General features: G+C 41.0%; 1 protein-coding gene across 3 annotated transcripts in view; it reads right to left on the bottom strand.

Moving 5' to 3' along the window:
• The window catches only part of IGDCC3 (immunoglobulin superfamily DCC subclass member 3), a 70,353-nt gene that overhangs the window by 31,377 nt on the left and 17,277 nt on the right, over positions 1 to 21,699 (bottom strand). The window contains exon 1 of one of the 3 annotated variants that reach the window (XM_074294803.1): positions 2,897 to 4,461. The exons of the other annotated variants lie outside the window; for them this stretch is intronic. Within the exon in view, the coding sequence (XP_074150904.1) occupies positions 2,897 to 3,074 (178 nt within the window). The 5' untranslated portion in view covers positions 3,075 to 4,461. Of the gene's footprint in view, positions 1 to 2,896; positions 4,462 to 21,699 lie in introns of those variants that run through there. 3 annotated transcript variants of the gene reach the window in all.

The raw sequence follows: 21,699 nt of genomic DNA, 5'->3' as shown, positions 1-21,699 counted from the left end.
CACAAACGCTGAAGTTCTTCAATTTTCTTTAACAAGAATGGGACCTATCCAACAGCATCTCATCACTCTGCCTTTCTGGTTAGGACACAAGATCCCCCTCATCCTCCAGAAAGGGGGCTTGCAAGGAGTGGGGGTGGGATGGAGGCTGGCCTGGAGCTATTAAGTAAATTGCTTGCAAATGAATGTGTATTCCTTTCAACAAGGGAATGAAGCTTATTGGGGATTTGTAGATCCTAAGGCATCCTAATGTACTGAAAAAAATGCTGACGAGGCAGCAGGAGATCTCAGATTCTAGTCTTAGCTTTGCTACTATCTAGCTTTGTGACTTTGGGCAAATCAGCTAACCTCTGCATTTGTTTTCTTAAAAAGCTGATAAAGTCCCTTTCTGTGCTAAGGTTCTAAACTTTAATGAGAAATGCAATGCTTTTTCCACTGATTTGTCTTCATCTTTGAAACAGGTACACAGTCATTCCAGAAGACCCTTAGCTGGACTAGAACTCAGGTTTCTTGACACTTTCAACATTTTTTCATAGGATGTATTCTAATCTTATCAGTTTCACAGTCACAAATAAACACTTTACTGAAAAAATGAATTTACTTACTAGCAATCTTCTCCCTTTTGTTATTGGGGGTGTGTGTGAGGAATTTCTCCAAAACCTACAAAAGTCCAACTTTTACCACTAGTCTTGGAATGTTTGTTTGTTTGTTTTTAATTTCATGATCAATTAGCTCTTTTCAGTAGATAATTCCAATAGACCTGGGATGGAAAATGCCATCCATATCCACAGAGAGAGCTATGAAGATTGAATGTGGATCGAAGCACACTGTTTTCACTTTTTTTTTCTTTCTCATGTTTTTTCCTTTTTATCTTTATTTTTTTTTTCTTTCACAACATGACTCATATGGAAATATGTTTAAAATTATTGTACGTGTATAACCTATATCAGATTGCTTGTTGTTTGGGGGAGGGGGAAGGTGAAGAAGGGAGAGAGAAAAAATTGTGGAACTCAAAATCTTACAAAATCTTTACATGTAATTGGAAAAATAAAATTCTATTAGCATATGTTTCTTCTTAAGGCCTAGTGGGCAAAGTCAGACCTGGGTCTCGATGTCCAACAACCTGCACCTCGTGGTGAGAATCTGATGACAAGACGTTTTCACAAAATCTCAGGAGAAAAGTAGCCAAGGTCTACTACCCAGAATACTAACTCTTTCACCCGCTTGGGCAAATAAATTATTCTTCCAAGAGGGAATATTTTTTTCAACCCTTATTCCTTCATCTTTCCTGCTTGTCCTGAAGGGTTCAGTAGTTTTGCAGAGTTGCAATGTGTTGGGAAGAGCCCTGGAATCAGGATTCTTGAAGTCTCGAGGACCCTGGAATCCTAACACTGATAATTACCAGCATTGTGAGCCCTGGCAAGTCACCAATAGGTCTGAGCCCCAGTTAACTCATCTTTAAAATGGGGACAACACTTTCAGTTCCTCTAAGGAATCTAGGTTCGGATGTGGTTTACAATGTTGTCTTCTCCACTGATCCCGAGCTCCTTAAGAACAGGGACCATCTTTTTGCCTCTCTAGAATACAAGAGGTACTTAATAAATGCTTATCGTTTGATTGACAACATATCTCAGGAGACTCTTGTGAGAAAAGTTCTCTAGAAACGTGAGCTTTTATTCCTGTGCCAATAGGGGTGGACAGTATCCGTGCTCCTTTCAGAAAGGCAGCACTAGCACTGAGGGGCACCTGGCAACCCAGACCCCCAGAATCCGAGAGCCCCGGTGTCCCAGGGGGAGCCCAAGAGGAAGCATGAGCCAAGGCAGTGGTTGGACGGTGATCCCGTCCAAACTAGCCCGAATGCGCGCTGGAGGAGAGAAGCTGAGCCCCAGCCTGGGCCCCCACAGCTCAGGCATTCAGATGGCGGGCGGGGTCAGAGACCCTGGCCTCGGGGCCATGAGATTGCCGCGCAGAGGAAGAAGAGGGGCCATCTGCTCCAGACTCCCCCAGAGGTCACTGCTGTGGGTCAAGCTTCCCCACCCCCACTCCCCTCTCTCCCTTCTTCCCTCCTCGCCCTCTGACTCCTGGGACTGAAAGGAAGAAAGCTCCCGCCGCCGGAGCCCGCTGAAAGTGGGACCCTGATAGCAGCGGACAAGCTGCAAAGGCTCTCAGCAAAGCGGCCGCGGGCTCTCCTCCTCCCCAGTTAAAGGAGCCCGGCTCCATTTCACAGCTCCGCGGGACGCAGCGGGGCAGAAACGGGATGGGGGCAGACCGGGAATTGGGGCGAGGCGCACTCAGTACTAGGACAGCCCTGCACAGGGCCTCGGTCACTCCCCGGGCCGGAAGGATCAGAGAGACGCGCCCCCATCCACCTACACACTCTCTCTCAATGTCTCTCTGTCTGTCTGTCTCTCTCCCTCTCTCTCTCTGTTTCTCTCTCTGTCTCTGTGTCTCTCTCTCTCTCCATCGCTCTCTCTGTCTCTCTCTCCATCTCTCGCTCTTGGGCTCTCTCTGTCTCTTTCTCCCTTTATCTCTTTATCTCTGCTCTCTCTGTCTCTGTCTCTCCATCTCTCGCTCTTGGGCTCTCTGTCTCTGATGCCCCTCCCCCCGTCTCTGCTGTCTGTCCGTCTCTCACACACGCTCTTTCACACACTCTCATACACAGACACACCCTCACACACAAACACCAATGCAGAGGGGAGGCTGGTCTACAGCCAGGGGTACCATGGCCGGTTCTCACCGCGCCACTGCCCCAGTGGGGCCCCTTTGAAGTGCCGGGCAGCTGCACACCCCAGCACCAGGCGACTAATCCCAGCCAGACACGGGGCGTTCTCCTCCCCACCCGCCCCCCTCCATCCGCGAATAGCAATAGTGTCTTAGCTGAATGGTACTGGCTAATTACCTTGTTCGCACCACCGCTGGTGAATGAGAGAATCCGCCATTGTGCTGGGCAAATGGAGAAAATAAGCTGGCCATTGTCCTCCAAAGCCAAATGAGGGTTTGATGTCGCTGTCGTTAGAGAGATTCCATTTCCCTTCCCGCCTGTCCCTCCTCCCATGTGAAATCCACCCCCCTCCCATCCAGGCGCGGGCTCTCTCCTGAAAAGTGCTGCTATTAGTTGCTTCTGCAAGGAGATGAGTTCAGAAGGAAAATTAGGCGGCTGGTCCTGACTCCCCTAAAATGAATTCTTACGCAACCATTCTTATTCAATGAGAAACATTCATCCAACAAACAATTCATTCCACAAATATTTACTGAGTGCTCACTATGTGCCCACAAACACACTTCTGCCTCCTCCCCTCGCCCCCATCTCTCATACCCATCTTGGCCCCACAGAGTCCAGGGTCTCCCTCAAATCAATTCAGTTCGATTCAGCGTTTATTAAGTCCCTAATATATTCCAGGCCTTGTGGTTGCTGTGCTGACTGGTGGAAGTAAAGATTATTTCTCCATGTAAGCTTCTTGTGGGCAGGGCTTCCCTGCATTCACTGAATTTGTATCCCCAGAAGCTAGTAAAGGTCTTGGCAACTTAATAAATACTTACTGAATGCATGAAAATGACAATTCCTCAATGTCCTCAAGGAAGGAAAGCAAAATGGTATGGAGGAAAAGTGAGCTAGATTTCAGCCCAGAAGATTTGAGGATCAAATTTCAGCTCTGCTATTGACTCCCTTTGTAACCATGAACAAATCATAAAACATTGAACCTCAGTTTTCTTATCTGAAAAATGAAGGCGAAAGGAAGGGATACTAGACAATGCTAAAGTCCCTTTTGGCTCTGAAGCTATGGTGACTTGCTTTGACTTTTACATATTCAATTTTTTGTTCAGGGCTCATCTTTTTCTACATTGCTGGAAACATAGCCATATAATACCATAGATAAGAAACTCTTACAATATTTCAGGGTTTAGGGTCAAAGCCTTGTGAAAATGGACTAGGTTAGGGTTGTAACAGATAAATTTATCAACTGTAACATTATATGATTTTCCACCTCTACCCCCCCCCAAGGTTGGTCTTACACTAGACAGAATAAGCAGCTGCTGATGAGATAACTTTTAAGTTCAAATCTGGCCTCAGACATTTAGGAGCTGTGTATGACCTTGTTTGCCTCAGTTTCTCATCTATAAAATTAACTGGAAAAGAAAATGGTAAACCATGCCAGTATCTTTGCTAAGAAAATCCACAATGGGATCACAAAGAGTTTAACACAGCTGACTGAACAACAAGAACAAAATAGGATAATATTTCAGAGTTACTGAGAGTCCCACTAGACACAATGATTGAATTCCACCATTAACTAGTATTATAAACCAAGAATAGCTATGTGGCAAAGTGGCTAGAATGCCAGGTCTCGAGGGAGGAAGATTCATCTTTCTGGGTTTAGATGCTGCCTCAAACACTTACTAGCTATGTGATTCTGGGTGAGTCATTTAACCCTCTTTGCCTCAGCTTCCCCATCTGTAAAAATGAGCTATAGAAGAAAATGGCAAACTATTCCAGTCTCTTTGTCAAGAAAACCTCAAATGAGGTCATGAAAGTCAGACCCAACTGAAAAATGACTGGAAACCAGGAACCAACCAATCCCAAACCTCAGTTCCAGGGTCAACACACTGAAGTAGAATTAACACTGAATTTGCAATCAGAAGATCTGGTGCAGAGTTTGGACTCTGCTACTTACTACCTGTGTGGTCTTGATGTCTAATGCTAGATGCAGAATAGGAAGACCTGGGGGAGTTCAAACCCTGATTCTGCTACTAGTCATGTGATTTTGACAAAGTCACTTTTTGACCTCAGTTTTTCTCCATCTTAAAATGGAGAGATTGGACCAGATGATCTTTAAGGTCCCTTCCAGTTCTAAAAGTTTGTGATTCTACATCACTTTCTTAGTTTTATCATCAGTAAGATGAGAGGGTTGTCTGGACTGCAAGTCAATTAAAAAGGATTTATTGAATGCTTATTGTGTGGCAGGGCCTGTGATAGGTATAAGTCACAAAGGAAAAAAAAGGATAAGAAAAAAAGAAAAAGACTCTGCCCTTAAGAAGCTCATATTCTATCAAGGGAGACAATGTGGTCTAAATAATACATACATACATATATATGTATATATATGTGTATATATACATATACATATACATATATGTATATATATATATGAAATTAAATACAAAGTAATTTTGGGGTAGCATTAGCCACTAGTTCAGAGAGTCATGAAAAGCCTCCTCTAGGAGACAATTTGAGTTATGCCTTGAAGGAAGGATTCTAAGGAAACTGAGATAAGACAGCATAATTTTCTGAGATTTAATATTAGAAGAACAGCGAATAGGCCCATTTGATTAGAATGTAGAGTCTGTGAAGAAGGGTGATATGCTTTATTCCTGGAAAGGTGTGCTAGGGTTCAATTATGAAGAGTTTTCTGAGACAAAAAAAGAGAGATTTGCATCTTATCCTAAATGCTGTAAAGATTCATTGGAGCTTCTTGAGCAGGGGACTGGAATGACCCAATTGTACATGTAGAATATCACAAAGGTCCTTGGAACCTAGCAGGGTATTTCTACTCCCTTCTTTCCCCCAACACCAAAAAGCAAAAGCAAAACAAAACATGAGGATGTACTTCAGATTTCTAGGAAGAAATTGACAAAAAAGAAGCATTCTTGACTTAGAAATTTATGGTTTTAAGTATGAACCATTTCTTCTACCTCTCAATATACATTTCTTTTTTATGTCAGAAAATTTTATTTTATTTTTTCATTTGCATTTGGCTTTTTAAATTATATAATCAGATTTAGTTCAACACAATCAATTCAGAGTGAAAAAATTCAGCATGCTTTTTAAAATTTGGTTTACACAATGACAAATACTTTGTTTTTCAATCTCTGAACCTAAAGGCAATTCAGATGGTTGTTCTGATATTACCTTTACAATTTTAATGTAGGGGAAAAGTTCCACCAAATGCAGGGTGGGAGGGGGAGAGAAGGAAGGAAGGACAATTTTATCAGAAGGAAAGAAAATCATTTTACTACATGTTGAAAGAGAATAAGATAGGATGTGATTCAGGCTTCATTCTATTTAGTAGCCCTGACAAACCTCCTACCTTAGCACCTAAATGCAAAACTAATCTTCAAGTATTAATATTTCAAACCACAAAATGTCTGTGTTTAAAAAAAAACAGCCATATGATTTAGTTATAAGAAAGAGAAAGATGGACAATCACTTCTTGATTACTTGCTAAAGAAGTTTCTCATTATTATCCATGCCCAAGTTACTAGAAATTGGGTGGGGGGGTTTTAAAGTGCATTTTATACCAAACAGTTATGAAGAATACACTGTAAAAAGAACCCAAATAAATATACAACTTTGGTATCAGATCAATGGAATGCAATCCTCTAACAGTTTTTAGAACTCAAAAAAAAAAAAAAGGCAAGAGAAACTCCTCTGAAAACTTATTTAAAAGTTGTCCATACACATTTCTTCAGAAACTGAATTTCCTAATTTAGAGTGGAGATATGGATTATCTCTGGATGGCAAATAGATATCAATTCAGAGAGCAGGAAGGCAGGTTTCTCCACATCAGCATATTTGTCTAGAGTCATGTATGCAGCAGAATTGAATTCAATCAACAAATATTTACTGAACACCTGTATATGGATCACTCCCAGGGTGGGGAGTAAAGGGAGATAGAGAAAGAAGGAGAAGGCACTCTTGTAATTCATTAGACTTATGAACAATTAAAGGCTAATTTAAATCTGGCTAATTAAGTATTAAACTATATATAGTGTACAACCAGTACCTAGCAGTTCAGAGAAAGGAGAAATCAGCTTGAGTTAGAGCTATGGTGTCCAACTAAAACAGAAATGGAGCCACTAATCTAGATATAATGATCTCTGCAGGACACATATTGACTTAGTTTTTAAATGTGATATTATCTATGTTTTATTGTTTTCTTATTTATTTTGTTAATTATTTTCCAATTACATTTTAATCTGGTTCGCGAGTATTATGGGTCACATGTGGACTGAACTAGAACAGTCAAAGGCTTTATAGAGTGACTGGGCTTCTAGAATTGCCTGAAGTATTCAAATAAACAAAATGCAGAGAAAATTCATTCCAGGTGTGTATGGGAGGAGGGGAAAGTGAGCATGAGCTGTGGCCTGCTGGGGCATCAGTGAGTTAGACTGTTCCAACGACAATGGGAGAGGAATGTTGGAGAATGGTGAGAGATGAGGGTGGAAAAACAAAGGTTTGTAAAGGCCAGATTGTAAAGGGCCTTGAAATTCAAGCAGAGGGGGTAGCCCAGTAGATAGAGCACCATCCCTGGAGTCAGGAGAAGCTGAGTTCAAATCTAGCCTCAGACACTTGAAACATTAACTGTGTGACTCTGGGTAAATCAAGGAACTCCGCTGCTTTCCCGAAAATTTAAAAAAAAAAAATGGAAATCCAAGAAAAGAGGTTTAGTAGGCTCTGAGTAGCACTGAAATAACCTGTATGTAAGGATTATGTCTGACAACAGTAAAGAAGCAGCAGCAGAATACAAACTATGGTGTAGGAAAAGAAATTTTATTTCCAGGGGTAAGAGACATCATGTCACACTGGAAAGAACACTGCTTTTGGAATTGGAGGACCTAGTTTGAAGTTGAATTTCTTATTTCTTTGTTATCTTGATCAAGTGATTTCACTTGTCTGTCCCACAGTTTTCACATTCATAAAATGAGTATTTAGATTAGATAATCTCAGAAAGTTATTTCCAGTTCTAAAAACCAAACTCAGAATGTCAATGGCTTGTCAATTGTCAATTCCTCGAGGGAATAACTGAGAAAACCCTAGGAAAATTGGACTACCCAAGGTTAGAGTTCTAAAGGAAAGTTCAACAAAGATTAGCTGTCTAAAACATGCAGGAAGCTACATTAGTTCCTGATAATTAGGCTCCAATACAGCTCTCTAAGAATTTATAATCTAATAGCAGAGATAAAATATATGAGTTGTATACAAACCACTGTAATATAATACAAGTACATCAATTATACAAAATGCTAAGAAACTAAACTAAACTAAAAAATTGAGCTAGGGAGACCCATAAGAAATCTCAACATTGAAAGAAATTAATTCAGAACTCATCTGGTTCAAATTATATGAACAACATTTTGGACAAATGGTCATCCAGCCTATACTGGAAGCTGCTCAATGATTATGGATCTGCCTGTTTGAGACAGCCTGTTTCCATTTGGACAGCTCAAATTATTAGGAAAATTTCTCTTTATATTGAATGGAAATCTTCCTCTTGTTCACTTCTACTCATTGCTTCTAATTTTGCCTCTTTCCTGCCATCCCTTCCTTCCTTCTCTTCTCTTCTTTCTTTCTTTCTTTCTTTCTTTCTTTCTTTCTTTCTTTCTTTCTTTCTTTCTTTCTTTCTTTCTTTCTTTCTTTCTTTCTTTCTTTCTTTCTTTCTTTCTTTCTTTCTCTTTCTTTTTCTTTCTTTCTTTCTTTCTCTTTCTTTCTTTCTTTCTTTCTTTCTTTCTTTCTTTCTTTCTTTCTTTCTTTCTTTCTTTCTTTCTTTCTTTCTTCCTTCCTTCCTTCCTTCCTTCCTTCCTTCCTTCCTTCCTTCCTCCCTCCCTCCCTCTTTCTTTCTTTCTTTCTCTTTCTTTCTTTCTTTCTTTTTCTTTCTTTCTTCCTTCCTTCCTTCCTTATTTTCTTTCTTTCTTTCTTCCTTCCTTCCTTATTTTCTTCCTTCCTTCCTTCCTTATTTTCTTTCTTTCTTCCTTCCTAATTTTCTTTCTTTCTTTCTTTCTCTTTCTTTTTCTTTCTTTCTTTCTTTCTTTCTTTCTTTCTTTCTTTCTTTCTTTCTCTTTCTTTTTCTTTCTTTTTCTTTCTTTCTCTTTCTTTCTTTCTTTCTTTCTTTCTTTCTTTCTTTCTTTCTTTCTTTCTTTCTTCCTTTCTTCTTTCCTTCCTTCTTTCCTTCCTTCCTTCCTTCCTTCCTTCCTTCCTTCCTTCCTTCCTTCCTTCCTTCCTTCCTTCCTTCCTTCCTTCCTCCCTCCCTCCATCCTCTTTCTTTCTTTCTTTCTTTCTTTCCTCTTTCATTCTTTCTTTCCTTTCTTTCTTCTTTCTTCTTTCTTTCTTCTTTTCTTTCTCTTCTTTCTTTTTCTTTCTTTCTTTCTTTCTTCTCTTTCTTTCTTCTTTTCTTTCTTTCTTTCTTTCTTTCTTCCTTCCTTCCTTCCTTATTTTCTTTCTTTCTTTCTTCCTTCCCTCCTTTCTTTCTTTCTTTCTTCTTTCTTCCTTCCTTCCTCCTTATTTCTTCTTTCTTCCTTCCTTCCTTATTCTTTCTCTTTCTTTCTTCTTCTTCTTATTTTCTTTCTTTCTTTCTTTCCTTTTTTTCTTTCTTTCTTCTTCTTTCTTTCTTTTCTTTCTTTCTTTTCTCTTTCTCCTTCTTTCTTTCTTTCCTTTTCTCTTCTTTCTCTTCTTTCTCTTCTTCTTTCTTTCTTCTTTCTTTTTTTCTCTTCTTTTCTTTCCTCTTCTTTCTTTCTTTCTTCTTTCTTCCTTCTCTTTCTTTCTTTCTTTCTTTCTTTCTTTCTTTCTTCCTTTCTTTCTTTCTTCCTTTCTTTCTTTCTTTCTTCTTTCTTCTTCTTTCCTTCCTCTTTCTCCTTCTCCTCCTTCCTCCTTTCTTTCCATGAAGCCTCCTAAATTTCAACTCTACACTGAATTTCTCCAAATTTCAGTAGTATGAGCCCACTGATTATATCTTCTCTTACCTTGATCTCTAATTGTTTCATGGATTCAGTTCAATTCAACAAGCACTTATCAAGTGCCTAATGTATTTTAGGCATTGAGTATACAAAGCAAAACAATAAAATAGTCCCTTGCCTTAAGGAACTTACATTCTACTTCAGGAATATGATATACAAAAATAAGTAAACACAAGGAAAACTGAAACTAACAAATAGGGTGATCAGGACAGGGGTTTCTGGGAGAGGTACCACCTGAACTGTGGAAAGTGAAGGGTTCTGGGAGACACTTTGAGAATGAGGATGGGGTGAAGCTGGAATAGATTGTGTGAAAGCCAGAGACAGGAGATGAATTCTGTGTCTAGAGAATGACTAGTCTAGTTTAGGTGGAATACAGAGTGGACAAAGAGGAGTGATAGAAAGTGCCTGGAAAGTAGTCTGGAGCCAAGTTTTAATGTATTTTAAGTGTCTGGCTGAAATATTTTTTTATTTTATCTTAGAAGCCAAAAGAAATCACACAACCCTGGTGAGCAGAGAAGTTGTAGATTAGACCTATGCCTTGGAAATACAATTTTGGTACTTGTGCAAAGGATAGATTAGGGAGACAGAGACAGGAACAGAAAGATAAATGGATAGATGAAAGAAAGAGAGAGAGGGGGGGAGGGAGGGAGAGGAAAGGAGAGAGGGAGGAAGGAAGGAAGGAAGGAAGGAAGGAAGGAAGGAAGGAAGGAAGGAAGGAAGGAAGGAAGGAAGGAAGGAAGGAAGGAAGGAAGGAAGGAAGGAAGGAAGGAAAGGAAGAAAGAGAGAGACACAGAAACAGAGACAAAAAAAACTAGAGATTCAGAAACAGAAACATAGAGACAGAATAAGTAAGGAGAACCAATAGGCTGTTATTTAGTTAATGTTTTACAGATGAAGACTAAAAAGTTTAATTGGCTTTCTCAAAGACACAAATAGTAAAGAAGAGCAGGAATTCAAATCTGGCTCTCCAATGCACCACCCTAGAAAACCAAGGGAGAGCAGTCACCAAAAACCAAGAGAAGGCAAAACAGCCAGGCAGATGGAGTGGACAACTCTTATCAGCAACTTCATGTGCCTAATGGCACAGTGGAAAGCAACCTTGCAGCTAGGAGGACCTGAGTTCAAATCTATGTCACACTTCATCCTAATAATTATCTGTGTGCCTCTGAACAAGTCAATTCACCCTGACTTTGTCTTGCCAAAACCCAAAATGAAACAAGAGTGGCAGAGAAATCAAATGGGATGTGAAATGAAAAAAGACCATCAGCTATAACAAATAAAAGATTCTGGTGACCTTAAAACAAAAGCAGTTTCAATTAAGAGGTAGTGTAAGTATCTAGATACTGAGTAAATGTCTATAGACAATGATATTCCTGTTCTTTGTTTCCCTTCTTCTGGCAGAAACATCTGCACCTTTTATGCAGCTTTTATGCAGCTTTTATCAGGCTATTTCTATTTAAAGAAGTTACAAAATTCTCAAGTTCTATCAAGCTGATCAAGAAGTAAAAGATCTGATCTAATTGGTACGGGAAAGTTAGGCAAAGCAGTGGAGTACCCTGTCTGGCATCAGGAAGACCTGAGTCCAAATTCATGCTCAGATACCTTCTAATTATCTGACCCTGTGTAAGTCGCTTAAAATGGCAAACTACTCCAGTATCTGTGCCATGAAAATCCCAAATGAGATCACAAAGAGTCAAACATGAATGAATAACAACAAAAATGTTGATCATATGGCAGTAATCTGTTTTTATAATCTTGGTTCAATAGACTTATACCTTCATGGGTTTGTCCTCATAGTTCATTGTTAATGAACTACATTCACTGACTCATATTTGAGAGATACTTTAAGATTATGTTTTAAATGTAAGGATGTATTGGAGCCAACATCTACTTGAGTTAAATTTTCAATGTGAGCTTTTACTAATTGGAAATCTGCAAAAGCTGCAAATCAGAGCCGGGTTTCTTGTTTTATTGATTGTCTAAACATAAGAAAGGGAGGGAGAAACTGTTAAGAATGAAAATATCCTGCATATATTACATCCCCCCAAACTGGTTGTTAAACACTTGTCTTAATATCCCTGGTTTTAGTCTCTTCTGTATCCACCAAGAACATTTAGCCTAGTGGCTTAAATATATGATAGCCACACTTAGTCCTGGATGGGTGGCCCCAAATATCAAATTTTCAGATTGGTGATGTTGTATATTAGAACAAAAAATACCTTTAGGAAAATTTGGTTAGGGGAAACTTTGGAAGAGAGTATGATGGAAAGGGATAAATGGGAGGTGGAAAAAAGGAGTTGATCAGGAAATCTTAAGGGAGTAATTAGGGGCTACCTGGAGAAGAGATGTGAGATGGTTGGGGAACATCTTGGATGTTGGTATCTAGATTCAGAATTCCATTGATGCTATGGTGATTGCCACTTTGGTAAATATTAAAAATAATCCAATATTACCAAAGGTGAAAGAGACGAAACCTCTCGAAATGCCACATTAGATGAATGTGATTGATCCTTTTTAGCTGGAAAGGTTTTTCAAATGAAATCTATTTCTTTCTCATCCCCCCAAACTGAGGACATTAATAACTTTTTTTTTAATACTGCTTAGTGGCTTAGTACTATGATATGAAGATAATTATAATGAGATTGTGATAATGAAAATTATGATTTCTACTATTAAACATGTCTAGAGTACCATGAAATGGCAAAGTGCTTTGCCGTAATTACTTATTACCTTAAAAGATAAGAATGCTTAATATGCACTGTTTCAAAAATGTGGGCAAGAATATTATTGGTGTTTCTTAATAAAAAAGAATGAGGGTAGAAGAGAAATGAATCTTGGGAGGACACCTCCAGGGGAAAACAGTGGCAGTGGTCTTAAAGTAAAAAGTTCCTGGAGAGGCTGGGGAGGGTTTTAGTAGAGAGAAGATCTTACAAGAGGTGTGATTCAGAGTAACTTATAGTTTTGTTTTATTTTGTTTTGTTTTTTCCCTGAGGCAATTGGAGTTAAGTGACTTGCCCAGGCTCACACAAGTATTAAGTGTCTGAGACCACACTTGAATGCAGGTCCACCTGACTTCAGGGCCCATACTCTATCCATTGTGCCACCTAGCTGCCCCCAATCTATATAATCTTTAAGCCTCAGCATCCTCATTGCTGTGGAGGAATCTTCTTGAACACAATAGGCACTTATCCCAGAACTGATAGTCTTGGAGAGTTGTCTGGGGCACTGGGAAGTCAAGGAATTTATCTATGATCACCCAGCTGGGACATGTCAAAAATAAGATTTGAAGCCAAGTCTTCCTGACTTTATAAAAGTTCTTTATCTATCTCTTGTAGAGATTAGATTAGAGTAATAGAGGGTAGATTTTAGAATTGGAAGGGACCTAGAATGCTGGTCCCCTGAGCTTTCCATGCAGTGTGTTCTTTCTACTCTTTGATTTTATTAGAAAGACTCTATACTGAATGTGGAGAATGTCCTCATTATACTTCCTTTCCTGGCTTTTTACAAGTCTAGGACTTCTTACTGCCCCCAAATCTTGTGTAATCTTAGGCTTCACATTTCATTTCTTTTGAAGCAGATGAGTGGTTCAGGGGAAAGGTTTGCACTCAGTAAAAACCGAATTCAAATCCTTTCTCAGGCACTTACTAGTTGTATAATCCTAATCAAGTCACATCACAGTTTACTTCCACTTTCTCTACTGTAAAAAAAATTTTTTTTTTTACTATCTTCCAGAGGCTGTGTCAAAGAGCCAAATAATCATATAGCTGAAGTGTTTTGTGAAACTTAAAGCCCTATTTATAAAAGTTAGCTGTTATTATTTCCTTTATTGACAATTAATAAAAACCCCTTCTAAAATCACGTAAAAATAGATGTTCTTCTCTAATGATGAGGCAGATATGATAGAGCTCCCTGGGAGAAGGCAAGGCCTAAGCACCACTTGGGGACTATCCCCGTTCCAGATGCAGCTTACTTCAGGGAGGACAAGGAGAGTGCTAGGAAGAAGAAAAAACTTGGAGGTGGAAGAAAGAGATCTGCAAAAAAGGGGGAAAAGGGGAAGAAACATTCATTCCCTTTCTGGAAGAATAGGAGAGTGTGCAAAGACCTTAAGTTTGGCTTGGGCAGGGGAGTATCAAGTCTTGAAGTTTCCCCCCATGAAGCCATCATTATTTCACAACACAGTAATGCACAGAAAACTTAATTCTTTGTGTTGTTTGTTTACACCCAGCCAATGAGCCAGCAACCAGAGGCTAGGAACTGCCCTGTTCTCCAAGGAAGAATAGGAAGGAACAGAGCTGGAGTGAGAGCAGAGGACTCAGTTTAGTTCAGGGTGAGGTTTTCCTTCACCTCCTCCCCCCAAATCTGGGTGAAGTCTCAGAATTTAGAAGAAGCTAAGAAAAAGACCAGGTTTCTAAAGCATAGGGGTGAAGGGATGAGATGTCATCTCCCCATCTATGTGCAACCCAAGCACTCTTTGATTGACTGCCTGGTCATTGTGTGGACCCTGATTAGCTCATAGTGAATGTAAATAACTACTGTTTTTGTTTTAGCCAGAAGCCCTGAAGGTCTTCCCTTTCAAATTAATAACTTTTTTTTGACTAGGTAAAAGAGGTTGTTCTCTGCCTCATTTTTTACCTAACCTTAACAACTGATTGGGTATTGCTTCAGCTAAACTGAAACCTGTTAAAGACTTTAGCTTAAAAAGTCTGCATCGAGGAAAATCTCCAGGCCTCCTGATCTATATCTTGTCACTGGATCCAGATGATTTTAGAGGAGAAAGTGAGACTTTGCACAGCCCTCCCTCACTTAAATCCAAATCACTTGCACATCATAGTATCACGTCCTTGATGTCATGGTCTCCATGACAAAATCTCCAGCCCTGCCCAAGGAAGAAGTCAAATGGTGATCTAAGAGAGATAGATTATTGCTTAGAATAACCTCTACCATATTGCTACTTGTTACTGGGTGATGTTGGAAGACAGAAATAAAACTGATGAACCAGAAAAAATGATCCTATAGAAACAGAATAGCAGCAAGGGCAATTTCAGGATAAAAACAAATAGCACAAATAGAAACAGAGGAAAGGTGGACCACAAACAAGAGTAACAGAGAGATCTGGGATTCGTGGTTTACTTACTAAAAACAGAATGTGTCACCATTAAAGAGCCACTGTGAAAAGTGAACCAACATGTGATATGATCTAAGAAATATAATGTGAAAAAATCTTGGATCCAATCCTTTTGGCATGTTCAGCATAGTCTTGAGTCTTAGTATTGGGTCTAATTTGCTCCTTTCAAAATGAGGAATATGTAGGGAGAGTGATTAAAATGATCAAATCAAAGAGAAGGTTTTAATAGGGAAGGCAAAAGAAGTAAGAACTTAGGAAGAAGAAAGTTAAGAGGTGACCATCACTGCCTTGGAGAATAACAATTTTGTTGTTGTTGTTCAGTCATTTTCAACAGTTTTTGACTCCTGGAGTTTTCTTAGGAAAGATACTGGAGTCGTTTGCTATTTCTTTCTCCAGTTCATTTTATAGATGAGGAAACTGAGGCAAACAGGTCATAATGACTTGCTCAGAGTCACAAAGCTAGTGTCTGAGGTTTGACTTAAACTCAGGAAGATGTCTTCCTGACTCCAGATCTGGCACTCTATTTACTTCACCACCTAGCTACCCTAGGGTGACAATTACGCTGGCTAAAAAAAGACTTTTATAGGTGCATTTAAGTGATGAAGTGGATAGAGCATTAGGCCTGAAATCAGGCAGACCTATGTTCAAATACATCCTTAGACAAGTTGATTCTGGCAAGTCACTTAACTTTATTTCTCAGTTTCTTCAACAGTAAAATGGGATAATAATGGTACTCACTTCCCAGGGTTGTTGTGAGGATCAAATGAAAGAAAATTTGTAATGTGCTTAGCATTCACTTGACAAATACAGTACTTGTTTTCTTCTGTCATGATTTAGTGGAAAGAATCCTGGCTTTGTTTTCTTGACATCTATCTATTCTTGAGGAAATAACTTCATTTCTGAGGAATCCCTTTTCTCATCTATGAAAATGAGGGAATAATCTCTAAGATCACTCATACTATTTTAAATTTAAATTCCATGATCTAGTTGTATGTACCTCTCCAAGTTGCTCTTCTCTATATGTGACATGCTGAAGAAGAAGGGATGGATTTAAATGGAGGTCAAAAATTTTGGTGGAAATGAATGAAAATCTTTTTGCTAGATAAACAAGATATTAAAATCCTGGAATAGCCTTCCCTAAGGAAGAATGTAATTTTTAAAGTTTGAGGGTAGGGAAGGTAGTAATTGACCAAGAGATGGGCATAGGAAAAAGAGTCCCATCTGCTCTTCTGCATACATTATTTTAAAAGACTTTAAAGAATGGTTGATTAAGATTATGTCCCTCCAAAGGGTGGACACAGTCTAGACTACAAAAAATTATAAGCATTTCAAAATGGAAAGAAGAAAGATAAGGAATTAAAAACTTTGGGATAGATTCTTTAGGAAGACAGAAATCCTCAATTCCCTGAGACTGAACAGAGGAGCTCGCCAATACCCTAAGGAAAAAAAAGAGATAAAAAAGAATGGCAACCTGAATGTATTTTTTTTTAAGAAGAGCATATTATATTTATTAGAAATTGATAAAGAATTTCTTCTACAATTCAAAAGCTGGTCCAAGTTTTCTTTTGGTTTGGGAAGGAGGTGGAAAAAAGAATTGAGTAAGGAGTCAATTCGAAAAAAATCTATTGATTTTAAAGGTTTGTAGATTTGGATTAAAGCAAAAGTAAGGAGTTCAGAGGGGGGGAAAGGCACTTTGGACTGGGGAGGTCATAAAGGAAACTGAGCTGGGCTTTGAAGAATGGCATTGTGCAAATATATGTTCTATGTAAAATATGTTCTACAAGACATTCTTAGATGATTTTTAAAGTAGAGTTGATAGTAACCTTCTTGAAGTCACAGAGTTTGAGAAGACATCTACTGTATCCATCAATCAACAAGTGCAAACATCTTGAACAGGAATTCTGAAAACCCGGGGTCTGCCTCTAATTAAAACCTTTCATCAAAGAAGCATCATCATGGGCTTAGGGACTTCAAATGCAATCTAGTTCAACTCCTTCATTCCCCAAATAAGAAAAGTGAAGCCCAGAGAGGTCTCGTGAAAAAATCACAGATAGTAGGAGGCAGAACAGCACTTTGGACAAGATACTTCTCAGTTTCCTCATCTGTAAAAATCATGGGAACACAGATTTAGAACTGGAGGACCTCAGAGGCTAGCTAGTCCAGCCTAAATATTTTGCAATCAAGTAAATTTAGTTTCTTCAGGGAAGTTGTGACTTGCCCAAGTCGGGTGGACTGTGCCCAAGACACAGAGAGATACTGGCCAGAGGAGGATTTGAACCCAAGTCCTGTGACTTGCGCATCTTTGGCTCCTTTAAGCTACAATCCTAATATTTTCTCTTACCTCTAACATTTTATGACTAAGCCATATTTTTAAGGATCCAATGAATTTTCTGCTTAGGACCATATGAAATGCCAGTACTTTTCTGTCTTCTCCGAAGTGTAATTCTTTCCCGGAGCTTACTCATTAAGGGATATTTGTCAAAGAACTTTTGACTATTCCTCTGCCTAATATTCCATGACCTATAGCAATGTTAGCGCAGCTGCCTTTTACTGAGATCCTCTCCAATCATACTCTGCCTCTACTTCCCGTTCCTTGTTACATACGGTGCTCATAACCGAGCTAGGTAGACGACGTGTATTTTGGAGATCAGATCCTAATTTTCTATTTTGGAGAAAAGTTTCGTTTTTAAAGTTGAAAGTGGTTACTCTGGCATCCTTCCTTCCACCCCTCCTAACCCCGCCCCCATCCACAAACCGGCTCACACCATGTTGTCTGTGGCCTGGATGCTTTTGCATCTCTTAGGCAAAGGCCAGGTCTCTCTCTCTCTCTTTCTGAGTGTGTGTGTGTGTGTGTGTGTGTGTGTATGTATGTCTTTCTCTCCTTCTCTGTCTCTTTCTCTTACACACACACACACACACACACACACACACACACACACACACACACTGCTCGCATTCCCGCCCCCACCCCCAGCAGCCCGGGCCGCTTTGACTTTATAGCCGCGACACTTGAAAGCGTCTGTTCGCAGCAGATCCATGGAGACTGCGCGGCGCGGGGGTTAATTGAATGCACATTGATTCCACCGAGGAGCGGGTAGAAGAAGCGGCGGCTTTCTTTCATTGCCTTCCCCACCCCTACCCAACCTCCGAGTCCAGTCACCGAGAGTAGGGGGAAGAGGGAAGAGAGTAGCAGGAAGGGGCATATGTCATCCTTGACTAAATTCCCCATTCCTATGTGATGCCCCAGCTTGGAAGCTTATTCTTCCACTCCTTCCCCTCTCCCCCAAAACACACACAACTCTGGATTTTTACCGACCCTTCCTTACTGTCCCCCAGTCCTCTAAATTCACCCCCCCCCCCCCCCGCCTCCATCCCTAGTTCCGGATCCTCAGGGAAAGCGACCCAGAGCAGCGTGGGGAGTGTGCTGGTAATGTGTTCCTATGTGTATATTGGGAGTGGAAGGAGCATCTAGGCCGGGAGGGAATTAATTTTCTGCCGAGCTCCTTTCCCAGCTCCCAGCCCTCTCCCCACCCCCACCCCCACCCCGCCCCGCCTGCTTACAATTGCAAATCCCCCGCTGCACAAAGAAACTGGATAGTAATGAGCTCGGTGCTTGGGGCAGGGGGCTTCTAGCGCCCAAGTCCTCGGTCTGTACCGTAGGAGAGCCCAGAAAAGGTTCATCTGAATCATAAAACTCCAGCCCCCGGCCGAGTAGGACGCCGGAGTAGTCCGGACCCCACTCGCGCTCTCTGGACATCTGCCTAGAGAGAGGAGCGGGGCTGGGAGGAAAGGCTCGGAAAGCCCAGGCGACAAAGCAAAGAGAGAACACAACAAAGGAGCAGACTGCTTGTTTGTTTGCAAAACTTTGGACTTCAATCTCTAAATAAAGAAAGAGACCACGAGGTTCGAATTCTGGAGGGAGAAATGCTAAGTGAGACGGAGATCAGAAAAGGAAGGAAAGAGGGAAAAGTTCTTGTTACAAAGAGCCAAGAAGTATTCAAGGCAAACGAACGGAGAAGAATGGAAATTACATTTTTAAAAAGTGATTTGAGTTGGAAGTGAGGCACAAACTAGAACTAGGACGGAGAAAGATCACTTTTCTGGGCCTCAGTAGCCTTATCTATAAAATCAAAGGACTGATTTTCTTACTTTTTAAATCACTAAATCACCTTCCAGCTCTGGTGTTTGGTGGTTCTATTCCCCAGTCAAATCTTTCTCATAACCTCCCCATTTCCTGCCAGTTGAAACACCTGGAATCTTTTGAGATGTCTCACATGCCATCTTTCTCAAGAAGTCTTCCTTAATCTTTGTCCCCTCCCCAGATCAGATGGGATCTTTCTTTTCTTCCAACTTATAATACCTGCTGGTATTTCTTTGACATTTTTATAGATTGTTATAATTATTTAAATCAAGAGAGATTTGTTGGGTTTACTGTGTACAAGACACTAATAGGAACTGCAGGCACAATAGACAAAAATATGCAAAAGAAAAAGAAGTACCCATTGGCTCCTGCCCTTAAAAAGTTCTAATATTTTACTGGAGACTGAACAATAATAATAACTTATTCTTTTCCCACTCCCAAATTTAATAGAAGCCTCAGGATCTCTTTATGTCCAAACTGCAATAGACTAGGGCTGCCATGTTTTTCCCAAACTCTATGTTATTCCCAAACTCTTGTCTTAGGGCCTCCCTTCAACCAAACCACCTCCGAAGAACTCCAGTATTACAAAAAATGATGGGCTAACCCCTTTAGATCTCTAGCCAGGCCCTCACTCCTACCTAGACACTTGGATTCCTATTGAGGAATGTCAAGATATGAGAGAGATACATCCTCCTTCGGATAAGAAAATATATAATGCCTTCCAGAAGCCAGTCTTGTCTCTTGTCACATATATCCAATCTCACTCCCACCCCAAATGGGAGAAAAAACTTTCCCATTCACCAAAAGGAAAGCCACAGAAAGCATGGTTAAGCAATAAAACTGGAGTCCCTTCTACCTCACAATATAATTGCTCCTAGTTATTTTTGTACTCGTGATGTTTGTTTGTTTGTTTGTTTCTTGTCCTCCTGCCTTGCTTAACAAATTCCGAGAGGGCAGGTAAGCCCATCTTAAAGTTCGTTAAATGCCCCCAAGGTCCTAACAGTGATCTGAAAGCAGTAGGCTTTTTAATAAATGTGTTTAACAAGCGAACTGAGCTAAAACTAGAACTATAAAGAGTGTTCTGATTCTCAGCTCGGATCTTTTACTAGGAGGGTACCCTGCTTCACTGCTAAGTACCCTTTGGATCCTGGTCGAGGGCTCAGCTCCCTCACCAGGAAACCACTTACCTCCTCACAACCACTCGCAATTGACACTTTGAGGGTTTTTAACTCGGCCTCTGGGAAGGGAGAGTGACTTTACTGGGACTCTAACCTCTAAGGGGTATTTAGAAATGCAGCTAAAATCCGAACAGTTTTAGACTCAAAGCAACTGCCTCAAAGCCAAAAGCATGCGGGCCATAACACCCACCCAGGACTAGGGTTGGAGTTTCCGACTTTACCCCAGCAAGACAGAAGGGGAAGCTCTGAGTGAGGGGAGTGTCTTTGACACAGAGGGGCCACCGGTTTCGAGTCCCCGGAGGGAGCAGCCTGGCCGCGTCACGTGTCCCAGGGATTAGCTGCCTCGGAAACAAAGGCACTTAGAGAGTCAGCTTGATGGGCATAGATCAGGGACTGGGCGCCTGGGAAGAAGTGAGACTCCCCGGCCTTCCTTGGCCTGAACACGGGGCTGAGGCGTCACTGGATAGGGGTGCCAGTTTTGGAGCCAGATTAGTGAATTCCCAACTCTCTAGGTTTTAAAACAGTTGGCTCTGGTTGGCGGATGTTCTCTAGGGCATCTCACCCTAACTCTGTCTCTGCACTCTTCGGGATGCCGGGCTCCCTGACATCCAGAAGCCTCCGGGACCTCTTCCTTCTACCGCCCTCCCCTATCCTATCCGTAGCAAGTGACCCCCGCCTATTCCGTGGAGAGGGCTAGTTGCTTGGGTTACAGTGTTGCCTACGCTTCCCAGTCCATTGTTAGTCCAACTTGAAGTTTCTAAGGTAGAAGTTTCCACGTCTCCGCGTGCAGTCCGCTGGCCTTGAGTTTCCCTAGTCTCCGTCTGTGGACGTGCTGAAGGTCGGAGGCAGTGGACACAACTAGAGCGACCTTTTTATTCTCAGCTTCCGCTCTAACACCCTTTTAGGGAAGGCCAAAGTGCGGAGGGCTGGGGAAGGCACCCTTCCAGCTTTCCCGCCCCAGCCCCCACTGAGCTACCCACACACACCTCCAGGGGGAAGAAGCTTGCGGCGCCCTCCCCCCGCCCCCCCCCCCCCGCAAGCTAGTTCCTTTCGTTTGATTTGTTCTGAATTTTCAAACAATGACTAACTAATTGTGACAGATGCAGAGCAATCAGCATCATTATGCAAGAAACAGGAAAGAGGAGAGGAGAGGGGGTGGGGTGGAGGCAACAATCTCATTCAGCCCTGGGGATACAACCTCCAATCTCCACCTTCCCCCTTTTTTACCTGCGGTGGTTGGCAGCCAGCACTAATTGGAGCCCTCCTCTCTCAGAGACGGGTTCAGCAAGGCTCACTACGGGACCAGAGGCCCGCATAAACTGGGCCAGTGCAACCCCACGACTTGGGGTCGTCGGAGATAGACGGATCGCTACAGCAATAATAGTAGCTTGAATTCATAGACTTCATCGATTTATAAAGTCCTTTCCTCACAAAAGTCGTGGGAAGTAAAAGTAAAAGAAGCCACGTGGAACAGTAAACTGGATTTAGGAGAGGGAGGACTAGTGCTCAAATTCTGTCTGTGCCACTTC

This window comes from Sminthopsis crassicaudata, chromosome 2, assembly GCF_048593235.1.
Source record: "Sminthopsis crassicaudata isolate SCR6 chromosome 2, ASM4859323v1, whole genome shotgun sequence".
In the NCBI taxonomy this organism is placed as follows: Eukaryota; Metazoa; Chordata; class Mammalia; order Dasyuromorphia; family Dasyuridae; genus Sminthopsis; species Sminthopsis crassicaudata.
Note: the sequence above shows the minus strand (reverse complement) of the source record. Positions and strands in the feature narration are given on the sequence as shown.